This window comes from Ovis canadensis, chromosome 8 (assembly GCF_042477335.2).
Source record: "Ovis canadensis isolate MfBH-ARS-UI-01 breed Bighorn chromosome 8, ARS-UI_OviCan_v2, whole genome shotgun sequence".
NCBI classification, from domain to species: Eukaryota; Metazoa; Chordata; class Mammalia; order Artiodactyla; family Bovidae; genus Ovis; species Ovis canadensis.
The window spans coordinates 42,922,010-42,941,874 of record NC_091252.1 but is presented as its reverse complement, the minus strand read 5'-3'; the positions used below and the strand labels follow the sequence as shown (position 1 = coordinate 42,941,874).

Below are 19,865 nucleotides of genomic sequence, written 5' to 3'. Positions count from 1 at the left end.
GTATATCTGGACATTCTTAAAAGTTACTTTGGTTTTACATATGATTGCAAAGATGAATAGTTTTTAGTTCATGCAGTGAGAGAATCTGCCTGTCTGCTACTTCCCATAAATTGGTTCAACATTCTTACACTGCCATTATTGGAATAATACTTATTATGAAATAACTTTAAGTATTAACATTAAGCATCTCTTGAAATAATTCTGTTGCACCTTATTAACTTTAACATCTGTGTCATTAGTGCTATTTAAAATGTTTTAAAGCAATCTAAGCTATAGCAGAATCTTGAAAAACTTGCCTTTTGGTGAATGAGGTGATTCACAGTAGAGCTGAGTGGCCTCCTTCATCTTAGGGAAAGTTCTGTTAACTGATCACCTGTTAACTCTGGGTGGTCACATTGAGATAACCAGCTGGCAGTATAACCTCCAGCTGTTGCCTCCTACCATTTTAAACACTGGATGTAGTTTCCACGAAAATTGTGAAAACAAGAAGACCATGCCCAGGAAGCCATATGGACTGTTTCATACTACTCCACTCAATAGTTTGAGAAAAGTATATGGCAAATGGAAATAGGAGTTCTAGTTAGATTTTACCTGATGGGCAATAGAGAAAAAAAGCTAGAAAAAGTGATTATTTTTATTGTTACCTTTAGGTTGTCAAATAATTTCAACTTGAAAAGTTACTTTTCTGATCAAAGTTGTCATTTGTCCTTTTCTAGCAACATCCATCAGAATCCCAGGGAGGGGATAACTTACGAAGAGAGGATACGCTGGAGGTGCCCCGAAGAAACTGGTGTAAGCCGTCTTCGTCTTCGCTGGAGCTGACTATACTGTTCCTCATTTCTAGCATGGACAACTGAGTGCAAAGGCTGAGCTGGTGGTCCAACTTTTTGATCTTCTGTAAAGCAAAGTTTTAAGATTTCTGAGCGCTATGGGACTTAGATCATAGCTTTCCTGTAAGTAGCATTTACTTTTCCTTGAAATAAAGAACTGTTGGTACATAGTGCCAAATAAATAGTAGCTATAATTTTTTTTATTATAAGCTATTACTGCAAATACATTATAAAAATTTAATATACTCACTGGACTATTTATTAATCTGAAAAATGCTAAGCACCAACCTAATTTGATAACAGCCTAGACAAGATAACTTGAAGAGTGCATACACCCATACTCATAGTCCCTGGGGAACAGTACTTATGGAAACAATGTTTTGCTAGTTTTCTTCTGTAATCATTTAAATTTCTTTCTCATCAAACATGGGGAAATGAAGATCAAACTGCAAATTGTTGAAGATCCATGTAGCTCTGAAATGCCTAAATGAATGGCCACAGGCTTCCATCCTATACCTCTCTTGTCACTTATGGGCTTTCTGGAAAGGGACCTGATCAGTAGGATGTGCAAGACTGGAAGACACGGGGTTAAAATGCCAACCTCCTGCTTGCTGGGGTTGATCAGCATTTATCAGTCTGCCCTGCCTTCCCTGGCCCACACACATTGCCCTTAGTCCTCCGTCTCACTTACCATCTTCTTTAGATTCCTTGAAAGGCATTTTATGAAGAGGACAGCACATCCTCACTACATATCAGGTGTCTGACATGTGCAGACAACTTCACTAGGTCATGGGAGATATAATAATTACATGGTATTTTCTCATTCTTGAGAAATGATCCCCTGAAGGGTCTCTTAATTATAAGCATCCCCACTTCATTTAACAAAGAACTAATTCATGATTAGTTAATGAAGATTCAGGAACCTATACACTGCATAAAGGAGGGATACCTCACTCTACATATGTATTTAACAAAGTAAAGGGACTCAGAAAAATACGTACTTTATCGTTTAAGGTGGGATCATTCAATGAGTAGAGCTTGTTTGTAATGTCTTTTCCTATTAGATACCTAAATATTTCATACAGAAAAGGCTCTGATTCCAGAAAGTAAGTTAATCTTTCTCTTGACCAGCATAAAAATCTGCAATTATCATCTGCAATAATGGTGACCTGCCAAAGAAACAGAAAGAAAAATGTATACGAATTATGATGTCAGTAACTTGGGGCAAGGGAAGAGTGGAATAATTTAATGGATATTATTATAGCAATGTTTTATCATATTAGTTAAAATAAGATTCATAAACACAAGATTCTATAAATATAACATTATGTTTAAAATCAAGCAGTCTGTACACTGGACACAGTAAAGAACCCGCCTGCAGTGCAGGAGACATAAGAGACGCAGGTTCAATCCCTGGGTCGGGAAGATCCCCGGGAGGAGGGCGTGGCAACCCACTCCAGCATTCTTGCCTGGAGAATCCACATGGACAGAGGAGTCTGGTGGGCTACGGTCCATAGGGTCGCAAGAAGCTGGACATGACCGAAGCGACTGAGCATGCGATCTGCAGGCTAAGTGGAAATGAAGTCTTCAAGTTTTGTTGCTCTGTTTTGCCAGGTCTGGTGATAGAAGATTGGCCTCCATGTCAACAGCACTGCTAGAGTGTACTAGCAGTGTTCAAGATGGCTAAATATTTCTTTATACTTGGATTATTATACTAGAGAATGAAAGTATGAGCTCATGTGAATTGATTTTAGGACCCAGACTGTCATTGATGAATAAGGCTAGTAAGGGTCCTTTTTGGTTCCTTCTGTCATAGGCATTTCTCATGTGTGAACTACCAAGGGTAGCATGATGGGGACACAAACAGAAAAGCTCCAGCTAGCTCAGAACTGGGAAACCGTTCTCTTTCCTTCAGTGTCGTTACATAAGAAGGTGGGAGAGCATTGTAATTGCGCTGTGCAGAGCCCAAGTGTTCCGTAAAGAAATCCTCTCTCCAGAACGAGGAGCTCATCCTCACATGCCCTTCCTCCCAGGCAGGTCCTTCCGTCAGCTTCACATGGCATGCCTATCACTGAACTCCAGCTCATCTGTGGCCCATTCTCTCTCCTGAGCACCCTGAGGGCAGGCACTGCATCTTCATACTGAGTGCCTGGCTTTCAACACAGAGTGGTGCTCAGTGCAGATTTACTGAAGAAGGAACTAACAGATGAACACAAAACTTAAGGCAAAAAGTATTCTTATATCTTTAACATTAAACCCAATGCCTTTCCAAGTGGGAGAATAATAAAAGTTTTCAAAATTGACATGAAGTCATACCTGGGCCCAGAGCAAAGGTTTCCAAAGGAGCTCTTTACCCTTTGTTAGTCAGAAAACTAAATGTATTTCAGATGAAAGGATATGTTTTCTCTCTACTAGGAGAGAAAACAGAAAACCCAGCTTCTCTCCTTGTTATAAGTGGCTGAAATCTGATCTTCAGTAAATCAGAGGGTTTGACTACAAAAGATAGGTCAGGGTTCCCAGGAAAATAAAATTGTACTTATTTATCATGTTAAATAATATTAAAATATTATGTTAAATAATATTAAATAATAAATCCACCAAACTAAACACATTGGCATTTAAGAAATGCATCAGCAGCTCTCACTTCACTTCAGTTGCTCAGTCATATCCGAATCTTTGTGACCCCATGAATTGCAGCATGCCAGGCCTCCCTGTTCATCACCATCTCCCAGAGTTCACTCATACTCAAGTCCATGGAGTCCGTGATGCCATCCAGCCATCTCATCCTCGGTCATCCCCTTCTCCTCCCGCCTGCAATCCCTCCCAGCATCAGAGTCTTTTCCAATGAGTCAACTCTTCGCATGAGGTGGCCAAAGTACTGGAGTTTCAGCTTTAACATCATTCCTTCCAAAGAAATCCCAGGGCTGATCTCCTTCAGAATGGACTGGTTAGATCTCCTTGCAGTCCAAGAGACTCTCAAGAGTCTTCTCCAACACCACAGTTCAAAAGCATCAATTCTTCAGCACTCAGCCTTCTTCACAGTCCAACTCTCACATCCATACATGACCACAGGAAAAACCATAGCCTTGACTAGCCGGACCTTAGTCGGCAAAGTAATGTCTCTGCTTTTGAATATACTATCTAGGTTGGTCATAACTTTTCTTCCAAGGAGTAAGCGTCTTTTAATTTCCTGGCTGCAATCACCATCTGCAGTGATTTTGGAGCCCCCCAAAATAAAGTCTGACACTGTTTCTGCTGTTTCCCCATCTATTTCCCATGAAGTGATGGGACCAGATGCCATGATCTTCGTTTTCTGAATGTTGAACTTTAAGCCAACTTTTTCACTCTCTTCTTTAACTTTCATCAAGAGGCTTTTTAGCTCCTCTTCACTTTTTGCCATAAGGGTGGTGTCATCTGCATATCTGAGGTGATTGATATTTCTCCCGGCAATCTTGATTCCAGCTTGTGTTTCTTCCAGTCCAGCGTTTCTCATGATGTACTCTGCATATAAGTTAAATAAGCAGGGTGACAATATACAGCTTGACGTACTCCTTTTCCTATTTGGAACCAGTCTGTTGTTTCATGTCTAGTTTTAACTGTTGCTTCCTGACCTGCATACAGATTTCTCAAGAGGCAGGTTAGGTGGTCTGGTATTCCTGTGTCTTTCAGAATTTTCCACAGTTTATTGTGATCCACACAGTCAAAGGCTTTGGCATAGTCAATAAGGCAGAAATAGATGTTTTTCTGGAACTCTCTTGCTTTTTCGATGATCCAGCGGATGCTGGCAATTTGATCTATGGTTCCTCTGCCTTTTCTAAAACCAGCTTGAACATCAAGGAGTTCACAGTTCACGTATTGCTGAAGCCTGGCTTGGAGAATTTTGAGCATTACTTTACTAGCATGTGAGATGAGTGAAATTGTGAGGTAGTTTGAGCATTCTGTGGCATTTCCTTTCTTTGGAATTGGAATGAAAACTGACCTTTTCCAGTCCTGTGGCCACTGCTGCGTTTTCCAAATTTGCTGGCATATTGAGTGCAGCACTTTCATGGCATCATATTTCAGGATTTGAAACAGCTCAACTGGAATTCCATCACCTCCACTAGCTTTGTTTGTAGTGATGCTTTCTAAGGCCCACTTGACTTTACTTTCCAGGATGTCTGGCTCTAGATTAGTGATCACATCATTTTGATTATCTGGGTCGTAAAGATCTTTTTTGTACAGTTCTTCTGTGTATTCTTGCCACCTCTTCTTAATATCTTCTGCTTCTGTTAGGTCCATACCATTTCTGTCCTTTATCAAGCCCATCCTTGCATGAAATATTCCCTTGGTATCTCTAATTTTCTTGAAGAGATCTCTAGTCTTTCCCATTCTGTTGTTTTTCTCTATTTCTTTGCATTGATCGCTGAAGAAGGCTTTCTTATCTCTTCTTCCTATTCTTTGGAACTCTGCATTCAGACGCTTATCTTTCCTTTTCTCCTTTGCTTTTAGCCTCTCTTCTTTTCACAGCTATTTGTAAGGCCTCCCCAGACAGCCATTTTGCTTTTATGCATTCCTTTTCCATGGGGATGGTCTTGATCCCTGTCTCCTGTACAATGTCACGAACCTCAGTCCATAGTTCATCAGGCACTCTATCTATCAGATCTAGGCCCTTAAATCTATTTCTCATTTCCACTGTATAATCATAAGGGATTTGATTTAGGTCATACCTGAATGGTCTAGCGGTTTCCCCTGCTTTCTTCAATTTAAGTCTGAATTTGGTAATAAGGAGTTCATGATCTGAGCCACAGTCAGCTCCTGGTCTTGTTGTTGTTGACTGTATAGAGTTTCTCCATCTTTGGCTGCAAAGAATATAATCAATCTGATTTCAGTGTTGACCATCTGGTGATGTCCATGTGTAGAGCCTTCTCTTGTGTTGTTGGAAGAGGGTGTTTGCTATGACCAGTGCACCTTCTTGGCAAAACTCTATTAGTCTTTGCCCTGCTTCATTCTGCATTCCAAGGCCAAATTTGCCTGTTACTCCAGGTGTTTCTTGACTTCCTACTTTTGCATTCCAGTCCCCTATAATGAAAAGGATATCTTTTTTGGGTGTTAGTTCTAAAAGGTCTTTTAGGTCTTCATAAAACCATTCAACTTCAGCTTCTTCAGCGTTATTCATTGGGGCATAGACTTGGATAACTGTGATATTGAATGGTTTGCCTTGGAGACGAACAGAGATCATTCTGTCGTTTTTGAGACTGCATCCAAGTACTGCATTTCGGACTCTTTTGTTGACCATGATGGCTACTCCATTTCGTCTGAGGGATTCTGTTCTAGATTGGGAAATGTTCTAGATTCATCAAGACAATCACCGAGAAAGCCATTTGGTGAAGTGAGCATAAGGCTGACTCACCATCAAGAATCCTCTGTGTAAAGAACAACTGAACATAGTGTCATAAAGCCTACATTCTAGTGGAGCAAGCTGGTAATAAGTAAGGACACGTGACCAAGAACAAAAAGATTTATAGGAAGAGAAGTATAAGGTCAAGAGACATAGAAGCCTGTCCTTTCGAGTTCCCAGAAACAGTAGGAGATGTGTATGTACACAAAAGGCGACTGAATAATATTCTCAAGGAGGGAGTATTTTTAGAGAAGGTGAGCACTGGGCATTCGGGATGACCCAGTCCTGCATCCAAGCATTGAAGAAAGAGTTAAGAAAGTTGAAGTCCCTTCATTCTGCAAAGACGTCATCCATACCTTTGGAAGATACAATTCATGCACAGTGGGGGAAGAAGTAAAGGAGGAGTTGGAAATCATCCAGGAAAAGAAGGCACCATTGCACAGGTGATATATTGCACATGCATTTAACTTTTTTCCAACCATTTTAATAACCTTAAGTTTTCCATCAGGCAAAAATACTTTTAATATGATATTATAGTTTGCTGAGAACCATTGCTTAGAACTATTTTTAAAAATTGAAGTTTAGTTGATTTAGTGTTTCAAGTATATAGCAGAGGGATTTGTTTATACATATATATTTCTCCTTTTTGAGATTCTTTTTCATTATAGGTTATTATAAGATTGAATACCATTTCTTATAGCATCAAATCGGGAAAGGAGTACATCAAGGCTGTATATTGTCACCCTGCTTATTTAACTTATATGCAGAGTACATCAAGCTCAATGCTGGATTGGATGAAGCACAACCTGGAATCAAGATTGCCAGGAGAAATATCAATAACATCAGATATGCAGATGACACCACCCTCATGGCAGAAAGTAAAGAACTAAAGAGCCTCTTGATGAATGAAAAGGGAGAGTGAAAAAGTTGGCTTAAAACTCAACATTCAGAAAACTAAGATCATGGCATCCAGTCCCATCACTTCATGGGAAATAGATGCAGAAACAGTGACAGATTTATTTTGGGGGCCTCCAAAATCACTGCAGATGGTGGCTGCAGCCATAAAATTAAAAGACACTTGGTCCTTGAAAGTAAAGTTATGACCGACCTAGATAGCATATTAAAAAGCAGAGATGTTACTTTGCCAAAAGAGGTCCATCCAGTCAAGGCTATGGTTTTTTCAGTGGTCATGTATGGATGTGAGAGTTGGACTATAAAGAAAGCTGAGCACCGAAGAACTGATGCTTTTGAACTGTGGTGTTGGAGAAAACTCTTGAGAGTCCCTTGGACTGCAAGAAGATCCAACCAGTCCATTCTATAGGAGATCAGTCCTGAATATTCATTGGAAGGACTGATGCTGAAGTTGAAAGTCCAATACTTTGGCCAGGTGATAGGAAGAACTGACTCATTTGAAAAGACCCTGATGCTAGAAAAGATTGAAGGCAGGAGGAGAAGGGGACGACAGAGGATGAGATGGTTGGATGGCATCACCGACTCAGTGGGCATGAGTTTGAGTAAACTCCAGGAGTTGGTGATGGACAGGGAGGCCTGGTGTGCTACAGTCCATGGGGTTGCAAAGAGTCAGATGTGACTGAGCAAGTGAACTGAACTTCTGCTATATAGCAAAGTGCTTCTGTTATACATATATACATTCTTTTTTAATATTCCTTTCCATTATTGTTTATCATAGGAATTGAATATAGTTCCCTGTGCGATAGAGTAGGGCCTTGTTGTTTAAACATTCTATACTTAATACCTTACATCTGCTAACCTGAAACTCCCACTTTACCCCTCTCTAACTCCTGCCTCCATGGCAACCATAAATCTGTTTTCTATGCCTGTGAGTCTGTTTGTTTTGTAGATAGGTTCATTTGTGCCATATTTTAGGTTCCACATATAAGTAACATCATATGGTATTTGTCTTTGTCTTTCTGACTTACTTTACTTAGTTTGATAGTCACGAGTTCCATTTCAGTTCCATTTCAGTCGCTCAGTCATGTCCAACTCTTTGCGACCCCATGAATCGCAGCACGCCAGGCCTCCCTGTTCATCACCAACTCCCAGAGTTCACTCAGACTCACATCCATTGTGTCGGTGATGCCATCCAACCATCTCATCCTCTGTCGTCCCCTTCTCCTCCTGCCCCCAATGTTTCCCAGCATCAGGGTCTTTTCAAATGAGTCAGCTCTCTGCATCAGGTGGCCAAAGTATTGGAGTTTCAGCTTCAACATCAGTCCCTCCAATGAACACCCAGGACTGATCTCCTTTAGAATGGACTGGTTAGATCTCCTTGCAGTCCAATGGATTCTCAAGAGTCTTCTCCAACACCGCAGTTCAAAAGCATCAATTCTTCAGCGCTCAGCTTTCTTTACAGTCCAATCACGTCCACACATGACTACTGGAAAAACAATAGCTTTGACTAGACGGACCTTTTTTGGTAAAGTAATGTCTCTGCTTTTTAATATGCTGTCTAGGTTGGTCATAATTTTCCTTCCAAGGAGTAAGCGTCTTTTAATTTCATGGCTGCTGTCACCATCTGCAGTGATTTTGGAGCCCAGAAAAATAAAGTCAGCCACTGTTTCCACTGTTTCCCCATCTATTTGCCATGAAGTGATGGGACCGGATGCCATGATCTTAGTTTTCTGAATGTTGAGCTTTAAGCCAATTTTTTCACTCTCTTCTTTCACTTTCATCAAGAGGCTCTTTAGTTCCTCTTCACTTTCTCCATAAGGGTGATGTCATCTGCATATCTGAGGTGATTGATATTTCTCCTGGCAATCTTGATTCCAGCTTGTGCTTCTTCCAGCCCAACGTTTCTCATGATGTACTCTGCATATAAGTTAAATAAGCAGGGTGACAATATACAGCCTTGACATACTCCTTTTCCTATTTGGAACCAGTCTGTTGTTTCATGTCCAGTTCTAACTGTTGCTTCCTGACTTGTATACAGGTTTCTCAAGAGGCAGGTCAGGTGACCTGGTATTCCCATCTCTTTCAGAATTTTCCACAGTTTATTGTGATCCACACTAGTTCCATTTATATTGCTGCAAATGACTGAGTAATATTCCATTATATGTATGTACCACATCTTGGTCCATCCATCTGTTGATGGACATTTAGGTTTCTTCTATGTCTTAGCTATTGTAAACAGTGCTGCAATGGATAATGGGGTGCTTGTATCTTTTTGACTTATAGCTCTGTGTGGACATATGCCCTGGATCATATGGTAATTCTATATTTAGTTTTCTGAGGAACCTCCATACTGTTTTCTATGGTGGCTGCACCAACTTACATTCCCACCAACAGTGTAGGAGGGTTCTCTCTTCTCCACACCCTCTCCAGGCCATTCTGACCAGTGTGAGATGGTACCTCATTGCAGTTTTGATTTACAGTTCTCTAATAATTAGCAATGTTGAGCATCTATTCTTGTGCCTATTTGCCATCTGTATTTCTTCTTTGGAGAAATGTCTATTTAGTTCTTCTGCTCATTTTTTCATTGGACTTTTTGTTGTTGTCAAGTTGTATGAGCTATTTGTAAATTTTGGAAATTAAACCCTTATCAGCTGCAAAATTTGCAAATATTTTCTCCCATTCTGTAGGTTGTCTTTTCATTTTCTTTGATGGTTTCCTTTGCTGTGCAAAAGCTTGTAAATTTGATTAGGCCCCATTTGTTTGTTTTGTTCTAATTTCTATTGCCTTGGGAGACTGACCTAAGAAAACATTGGTATGATTTATGTCAGATAATGTTTTGCCTATGTTCTCTTCTAAGAGTTTTATGGTATTATGTCTTATGTTTAAGTCCCTAAGTCATTTTGAGTTTATTTTTGTGTGCGTGAGAGGATGTATTCTAACTTCATTGCTTTACATGTGACTAGGCAACCATTTTTTATTGATGGTTGAAAACTACTTTAAACCTGTTTAAATTATTATTCAATTTAAATATAGTAACAGTATTCATATAAAAGCTATGCGTGCATGCTAAGTCACTTCAGTTGTGTCCAACTCTTTGTGACCCTTCAGACCATAGCCCCCTGGCTCCTCTGTCCATGGGATTCTCCAGGCAAGAATACTGGAGTGGATTGCCATGCCCTCCTCCAGGGGATCTTCCAACCCAGGGGTGGAACCTGAGTCTTATGTCTCTTGCATTGACAGGAGAGTTCTTAACCACTAGCAACACCTGGGAAGTTGAGTCTTCCAAGTCCACAAGGTCAAGCATTTAGTTGGAAGCAGGTAGTTAGCATTTTGACTGAGGTCATTTCACTTGATAGCTAATGCTTCATTTCTGTCAAATAGACAGTTTTACTTAATGATTTCCTGTCACAGCAGCCAAGTGAAACATCTTTAATGAGGAATTTTTTGAAGCACCTAGGAATTCTTAAAGCTTCCATAAAATACATTTGCTTTTTAGATTATTAGGGTATTTCAGCAGTGCCATGCTTGAGTTCTTGTGAAGAATTTTACAGAAGAAATAGAAGCCTAAAAAAATAAACTAAAAGTAGTGGAAGACACAAAAGAATTTCTCTCAAGTAGAGAATTAGACAAAGCATTTGTAACCAGGTTTGCTGCAATTGCTCAAGGTGCTGGATTAGTCCCAAATCAATCTTACACCCTCACTTAATGAAAACACCTTATCAAGAACCAGGTGTCGGAGGGAAATGCTGAATGTGCTAGCATGGGAAATGGCAGTCTAACATGACTGACTGACTGACTGTCCTCAGGGGAGAATTTATTATTTTCTTTGTGTACTGCACAACATTTCACACATGAAAATGTCCCAGAAGTGGTCCATTCAGCTAATTTTTATTGAATTCTCATCCGCACTAAAACACAGCAGAGCCAAGGCTGGCAGATTAAATTGCTTTGCAACTCAACCCAAAGATTTACTTAACACTAAGAGAAGGTTTTATTTAAAAGGAGTTAAAACTCAGTGTTCCTTTATTTCACCAGAGCCTGGACATTTGCCTCCAAGACATTCTTTTTCCCTTAAAGTCAATAAAGGTTTGTTTTTCAAGCTTCACAGCACAGGATGTGCTATCAATTATGGGAAGGCAACAGCGGGAGGTAGAACCCAAAAGAAAAATGAAAATGGCAAAGCTCACTGGAGATGAAATGACTGTACAAAGAAGAAATAAGACAGAAAACACTACTTCTGCCTTTTGTGATATTGATACTCAAGATTCTCCCAAGAGTTCTCAGCAGCAGCCTGTGTCTATAAGTCCTAGCAGAGCGCCAAGGGAGCAGCTGGCTGATTAGAGTTGGTGGGTCAGCTCTGTCACTGCCTGTCATCATAATTACTGCACGTTCCTGAACAGCGTTCACTGTGCGATCTCAAGGGACAGCCGCCAGTTCTACTGGCTTCCTTTCCTCCTTTCATCCTACTGTTGAATTCACTAGCACCCCTACCAAAGAATGAATTTTAAGAAACGAAAGTGCAAAGGAAGCAGCGCCTTGTCAGAACACGTATAACTATCCAGAGTTAGAGAAAAATGAAATTAGCAGGTAAGAGGGTGTGTGGGTGCAGAAGTCTGGCCACTGATAATTTCGTGTCCTCTGCCACTGGCACAGAGAGCGAAAAGCTGACTCTGGGAGCACATGATGGTTTTCATCTGGGAACTCGCTTCAGGAAGAGGCAATATACTCCTACACAGATGCGCAACATCTATTTTTACTCTTGAGTATCCGCCAATAGGAACATTTGGTGAACAATCAAAACAGAATCTCTCCCGAGGGCTTACCCTGATGGGAGTCTTCTCCAACTGTACGGGACTTAGGCTCGATGATGCCAGAGCAGTTTTTATCCATTGATCAATCAGCCACACCAGACTCTCTGCAGAGAAAAGCTAACTAGTGCTTGGGGCTGCTGAACCAGTATCTTTCACCCAGGTAGGGTACCTTGAGTTTGGTCATGTTTTTAGAAACATGAGAAGCAAATCAATCATGAGGACTATTTCTCAAACGCCAAATCCCAATCCCCTGTCCCGAAGAAGCAGGAGAACTGTGATGAGAGGTAGAAATTCCTTTGTATGTTAATTTAATTACACATATAATTTGAAGTCCGGTGTTAAAGACAGTACATGCTATGTCCCAGGGGCTACAAGCTGCTGGAAACACAGGAGGTTCAGTCCCCTTCCTTTCCCCAAATGCTGGTCTCTTCAGGATCCTATGAAACAGTTATCGTGTAAAATCACTTGCTACTATAAATAGAAATAGATGCAACAGATAAATGTTGGGCTTTGGAAGAAGAAGCTGGAAGCAGGTCAGAGGAATGAGGGAGAGAGGAAAGAAGTGGCCCTGGACCAGTTTATAGGTGGTGGTGATTAAAGATACTGTAAGAATAAATCTCAGTGCAGAGCTGACTCCAGAAAAACCCAAGGGAGTGTGTAAGTTAGAGGAGGCAGGATGTAGGCTCTGCTTTTTCCTCCTGTATCTTTAGCTCAGCAAGCCTGGGGACAACATTGCAGCCAGGTAGTAAATTTATATGAGACCCTCTAGTAAACGCACATAACTTTAACATGTTGTGTGGTTACTCAGGCAGGGTAGGAGCGGGGCAGGCCTGAAACCATTGTAAATCCACTTAGCTAGTGTCTGGGAATGTCCCCTTGTATCTCCATGTGGCATCCCTAAGAGTGTGGCATCTCAAAATGAGACTCAACAATAAGACTTTGTCACCAAGAAACACTGATTTTTCCTCCGTCAGGTGGTAGCATCCCCTTCTACTCCACTTCCCACCTGAATGTTTACATCAACCCTCCTGTCAGTAATGTCTAACGCAGCTCCTGTTCCTAAGAAACCCTATTCTCAGGATACTTCCTTACTGCTGTTTATCTAGAGGCTCAGACTAAGGAAAGTCCACCCATTTTCTTGGTTACTTTCCTGACAATACTGAGGGGAATAAAATAGGACAGCTGGACATTCACAGGAAGAATCAGAACGAAGTATCACATAATGGAGCGTTTTGTTTTCTAAGATATTGAAAGAGTCAGGCTGCGTACTTCAAATTATTCTAACTGTAAAGAACTTCATTCTTTGCCCTTAAATATATTCATTACATTAAAAAGAGTACAGTGGTTAAATTTTTTTTCATGAGGATTAACAAAGTAGGTTCTCTAGGGCAAAATCAGTTTCCTGCTTTTCCCCAGTAAAAGTAACCAATTACATGTTTTAAGTACACTGATTATCCATAACTGACCTTTTCCTTTTTTTCATAACAAAAGCATTAGATGTTCTCTGTGGAAAAATTAAACAAACTAAACAAAAAGGAAGAAAACAAAGCAATCAGACCTTCAGAAATAAGTGTTAACATTATGGCTAAATCAGGATATATATTTATAGGCCTCTTCTTGTGTACCTATACACACCACTTTCAGTTTTACAAGGAACTTCCCTGATGGTCCAGTAGTTAGGAATCTGCCTGCCAGTGCAGGGGACACAGGTTTGATCCCTGGTTCAGGAAGATCCCACATGGTACAAAGCAACTAAGCCCTTGCCACCTGAGAAGCCACCTCAATGAGAAGCCCATGCACCACACTGAAGAGTAACTCCCATTCTCTGCAACTAGACAAAAGCCCGCATGCAGCAACGAAGACCCAGGACTGCCAAAAATAAATTTAAAAAAATTTTTGCAAAAATGGGATCATACTATCTATACCATATGGTAATCTCTTTTTTCAATAAGTCACGGTCACTTTTCCATCCACATCCTTTGGATTTTGCATAAGACATTAACTAGTTTCAATCTTTTTAAAAATCATGCCAAAACATACCTGGAATTTTTCACCTTTGTGCATCTGGGTTGATCTAAATTCAGGAGAATCTATAAAGGCACAGGGGTAAATGTTATGCAGAAAATGTCCTCGATAGGAAACCTTCATTCTGATAACAGAAATTAGTGTTAATAAATGCATAATAATTCACACATAACATGATAAGCCTTAAAATCTCCATAATCTTATGGTTTTTTTATTTTGTAAAATCTTAAAGACCCCACAGGAGACTGACATAATTAAAAAGCACTTCCCAGGGCACACTATTAGTTTCAAAATAAGTTTCACTAACAACAGGGGAAAAAAGTGTCCATATTGAAGCAGACATGTTTAATTTCATCAGTGTCTAGCTGCTGCTGCTGCTAAGTCGCTTCAGTCATGTCCGACTCTGCAACCCCACAGACGGCAGCCCCCCAGGTTCCCCCATCCCTGGGATTCTCCAAGCAAGAACACTGGAGTGGGTTGTCATTGCCTTCTCCAATGCATGAAAGTGAACAGTGAAAGTGAAGTCGCTCAGTTGTGTCCCACTCTTAGTGACCCCATAGACTGCAGCCTACCAGGCTCCTGCATCCATGGGATTTTCCAGGCAAGAGTACTGGAGTGGGGTGCCATTGCCTTCTCTCAGTGTCTAGCTGGAATGACCATATAATTCATTATTCAAACTGGTACACTTCTGAGAGAAAATAGACACTGCTGTCTCCCCAGGAGACTGATATTCCTAGAAGTTGCATTTTTGTCATATTCAAAAAAATAAGCAAGTCACCTCTAAAACATGCGTCAGTTCAGTTCAGTTCAGTCACTCAGTCATGTATGACTCTTTGCGACCCCATGAATCGCAGCACACCAGGCCTCCCCATCCATCACCAACTCCTGGAGTTCACTCAGACTCATGCATAAGCTTCTTAAATTTTAATACCCAATTTAAACCTATTCTAGTTTTGCCTCATTAAACTTACTAAAAAGGTGAAAACTGTTCACAAGTAAAAATCCTGATTAGCAACATGACTCACTGAGATAAATCCTACATAACTTTACCACATTACTCTGTAATGTTCTATAATGCAGTTGTCCACATGAGAATTTACCTCCATGACCACTTACTCCATTAGTTGCAACATTCCCTTCCATTCATTTCCTACCCAGAGGCCAGAAGATTCCAGGCAAACAAGGCATTTTGATTTCCATAGAGCACTTACTTTCCTTTCAGGAGAATACTCAGACGGTCGTCAACTGAGGTTAGCTCCTCTACAGCATAGCTTTCGCCCTTTTTTAACGTTTGGATCATGCAAAACTGTCCAGTTAATCTTCTAAACAAATCTGGAGACACACGGAGGGGTTCAAACAATCGCCGGTAGATGCTTTTGAGTTCCTTTTCGATCTTTACCTGAAAGCAAGCAGTGACCAAATGCCACACCTAATGCAGCAACCCCGAAACATCAGCTGCTGTGGTCTTAATAGAGTTTTCAGAATAAATGGATCTGCAATACATGCCTTCACCCTTCTATATTTTGGTCAATGGAATCTGACACCAAGAGTAAGTGGTGATGTAAGTTTCGATGCTCAAAGGGCACTTTTGCAATTAAGCTGAACTCTGACAGCATATGGTGAAGATCTGCACTGTTGATTACATCTCTTTCTATGCACTGTCAAGCAACCGTGGAGGTTCTGATTGTTGTCACAGTATTCACCTTGCCCATCTTAGCATTTTCTATAAATAACATATTAATAAAAGCTTTTCATTTTAGAACATTTCTGTTTCACAGAAGGAAGCTACAGTAACTCTGAAATATTACAGCAAGGAAATAAGTATATAAATTAGGAATCAACTTGGAAATAAATTTACAAAGATTGATGCATTAAATGTTTTACTTATATGCAATTATTATCTAGTGAGTTAATACAGGAAATCAAATATCCTTAGCTGTAATTACTACTTCTCATGTATTTATTCTAAAGCAAAGTGAAGAATGTAAAATTCAAATGGCTCAGTTGCCTCTGTTGTCAGACTATCTAAGGCCCAAGTCAAGCCTATCTGTGTGCTCAGCGTTAGTCTGGGAAATCTGTACTGCATGCAAATGAACTTTGATGTTCAAGTGGTCATCCATCTCCATGAAATCTGTGGCAGCTATGCCATGAAGCTACAGACCCAGGAGATCAGGGCTGCTCAGATGTCACTTGCAGCCTTTCTGACACTCTCACTTTCCTGCTGTTTCATTTTAATGAAGAATTAGCATTTATATTTTTCAAAAAGATAGGCTTTTAGCCTGAGAAGAAACAAAAGCACAGATACTGAGTGATTTACTTCCTCGGTGGCACTATCACATCAACAACAACTACTGAATCTTATGATCAGAATGTGGGATTCTAGGAAGTTCTGATATTGAGAAGCTGAAATCCTTATTATTGCTATCATCTACCTTCTCCACTCTAGAGCTTTCGTAATGAGTGTTTAATTAAATCACAGATCTGTCTCACTTTCAGCGTGCACACTAGCCAGTGTGGCACGATGAATATATGAACTGAAAAACTGACTTAAATTCATAATCTGCTCATCCTGCCAGCCTTAGCTCAAGTCCCAGTTCTTCCATGAAGCCCTCTAAATTCCTCTCTTTGAAAGCATTCACTTATCAAAGGTTTTTTTGAGCACCAGTTACATGCCAGCCATGCTTGGCCAGAACAGAGAACACAACAATAAGCGTGGTAGACGATCCTATTGTTTGCAGCTCCTGGCTGCTTCCACCCCTGAAAGAGGATCGTATATCCTCTTACCCCATCCTACTCCCACATCATCAGGCTTGGTCATGTCAGTTGCTCTGGCAAGCAGAATTGATATATGCTCCTTCTGAGCAGAAGTTTTAAAAAACAATGAGTGTTTCTTTTGTTCTATTTCTCTCTCTGCCATGACAATGCATGTCCAAATAGAACCTGCTGCTTCAGCAGAGACCCTGAAATGGAAAAGACACGTGGAATAGAATTACAGCTGTACACAGCTGCCACAGTCCATATATCAGGTGATGAAGAAAAAATGTGTTGCTGTTATATGGCACTGAGACTTTCAGACTGTTACACAGCATAACGTAGTGAAAACTGACTAATACAGTAAGCAAAACAGAGTGGGTTGCAAGGTTTGAGGAGGTCACATACTAGTGGAATGTCTGTGATACATACCAATCTGTATCAGGGAAATTGTCATTTCCTAAGAATTATCATTTCTAACACTTTTCTATGTGCATGTCTGGCCTTGAACATAAGATTAGAGCAAGCATGTTGTCTTTTGCTCTACTGAATATTTGCATGTGCTTTGACAGTCAACAGTCAACAAACAGCTATGCAGTGATTGCTAGAGGCCATGCTACTTTCCTTTTCTGTTAGCACCAATTTGTTCTTGGTATGACCAAGGAAACACAGCAAGATAAGTTGGAGTGGAAAAGAAAAAGTTAAATATTGCTGTCTTCCCTACAACTCACTGAAAATGGTGATTTCCTTAAATGAGTATTTTGGACATAGGAAAAAAAAAAGGTATTACATTTAAAAACTAGCATAAAACATAACATGAGCTATTTGTAAATCATTAGTGTGTTCTGAAAGTTGTCTATGAGCACTTAATTTTATAACTAGGCAAAGATATTACCAAATGACATTTGAATATCAACAGGAAGAAGAAATAATTGAGCTTAGATTACTAAAAAGAGAGAATACTGTCATGTTCCTTCATGTCTAAATTGCCCTAATGATTAAAAAGGTTTTAAAAACTCGTTTGTGGAACAAATTTCATGATGTTCAAATATTTCATTTCCAGGCATATATACACAAAAAGTCTCATCTTCAGAAAAATGATATTAAAGGGCCTAAAGATATTAGATGCTCATTCTCAAATATGAACAAAGTACTTGATTAGCTTTAAAATCTCTTACTTATCAATTAATTGTTAGTAATTACCGGTCTTTTCTTGTACAAAAGATATGAAAGATGCAGAATGTTGATCCCCAGGAACACCGAGTTCCAGATCATGATATCCAAGGCACATCGGTAGAGAGTGGCCCAGACGACATAAAGGGCACATCCTGTGAACAACGAGGTGGGCATGTAAGATGTCTTGTAGCTTAACAAGCTTGTTTTGTAGCTTCAGTATGTAGCTTAATACATTTGTCATCTTCTGTATATAAAATATTTCCAAACACATCTTGGAAATACATGTCAAATATCACTTTGTTACATTTTGGTTTTTGTTTGATTACCAAACCAAACCACATGTTGCTGCAGAAAACTTGTAAACTATAAAAGTCATTTTTAAAAGGAGAACAGAACCTCATAATTCTACTACTTAAAAGATAGCCATTGTTGATAGTTAACACTGACTCAGTTTTTCTGTATTTTTAACTGATGGCAAACCTAATGAATCCACAATTTAAAACTTACTTTTTTACTTATTGCAGTGATTTTCTCATTTCATCAAAGCACTTCATATCACTTCATGGGAAATAGATGGGGAAACAGTGGAAACTGTGTCACACTTTATTTTGGGGGCTCCAACATCACTGCAGATGGTGATTGCAGCCATGAAATTAAAAGACACTTGGTCCTTGAAAGAAAAGTTATGACCAACCTAGATAGCATATTAAAAAGCAGAGACATTACTTTGCCAACAAAGGTCTATCTAGTCAAGGCTATGATTTTTCCAGTGGTCATGTATGGATGTGAGAGTTGGACTGTGAAGAAAGCTGAACACCAAAGAATTGATGCTTTTGAACTGTGGTGTTGGAGAAGACTCTTGGAAGTCTCTTGGACTGCAAGGAGATCCAACAAGTCCATTCTAAAGGAGATCAGTCCTGGGTGTTCATTGGAAGGACTGATGCTGAAGCTGAAACTCCAATACTTTGGCCACCTCATGCAAAGAGCTGACTCATTGGAAAAGACCCTGATGCTGGGAGGGATTGAGGGCAGGAGGAAAAGGGGATGACAGAGGATGAGATGGCTGGATGGCATCACTGACTCGATGGACATGAGTTTGGGTAAACTCCAGAAGTTGGTGATGGACAAGGAGGCCTGGCATGCTGCAGTCCATGGGGTCGTAAAGAATCGGACACAATCGAGCGACTGAACTGAATACATAGTTTTAATTGATTGTAACTGATAAACCATAATTTAACTATCTCCCTGCTGGCGGACAGGTGAAATACTTTGGCTGTAATTAAAAAAAAATTATTTATTTCGGCTGCATCAGGTCTTAGTTGTGGCATACAGGATCTATTTCCCTGACCAGGGATCACACCCGAGCCCCTTGCATTGGAAGCGCAGAGTCTTAGTTACTGCACCACCAGGGAAGTCCCTGTAATTTTTTATAAAAGCAGCTTTATATATAAAAATGTATCTGTTCTTGTGACTACTTGCTTAGGGTGGATGACCCAACCGTGAGCTAAGAGAATAAGCTTTATAGACTCTGATGACATTAAAGGACCGTTTTCCAAAAGATTTGTGCAAATTTGCACAAATCGGTTGGTTGGTTGGTTTCAAATCTGTACAAATTTGATTGGCTTTATGATGGGAGAATCAGTATATATTTTAAAATTATCCATATCAATTATCAATACAAATATATCAACACACATACACACATAAAAACTAAATCTTCCATTTTTAAAAAGTTATTCACTTGCAATTTTAAAATTTCATTAAAATGATGTCAGGCACCTGAATAATAACCCAAAGTGTAAAAATTTTAATGTTCTTTAGCTAATGAGTGAGTGAGTGAAGTTGCTCAGTCATGTCTGACTCTTTGCGATCCTGTGGACTGTAGCCCACCAGGCTCCTCTATTCATGGGATTCTTCAGGCAAGAATACTGGAGTGGGCTGCCATAGCAAATACTGAAAACATGTAAAATCTTATTACTTAAA

At 39.9% G+C, this 19,865-nt stretch overlaps 1 protein-coding gene across 3 annotated transcripts in view; it reads right to left on the bottom strand.

Moving 5' to 3' along the window:
- The window catches only part of POPDC1 (popeye domain cAMP effector 1), a 55,352-nt gene that overhangs the window by 22,964 nt on the left and 12,523 nt on the right, over positions 1–19,865 (bottom strand). For all 3 annotated transcript variants that reach the window (XM_069598255.1, XM_069598254.2, XM_070292491.1), the window contains 5 exons: positions 17,910–18,034; positions 15,167–15,354; positions 13,971–14,079; positions 1,832–1,999; positions 754–895 (listed from right to left, as the gene is read on the bottom strand). In XM_069598255.1, coding sequence (XP_069454356.1) covers positions 754–895; positions 1,832–1,999; positions 13,971–14,079; positions 15,167–15,354; positions 17,910–18,034 — 732 coding nt within the window. The remainder of the gene's footprint in view (positions 1–753; positions 896–1,831; positions 2,000–13,970; positions 14,080–15,166; positions 15,355–17,909; positions 18,035–19,865) is intronic.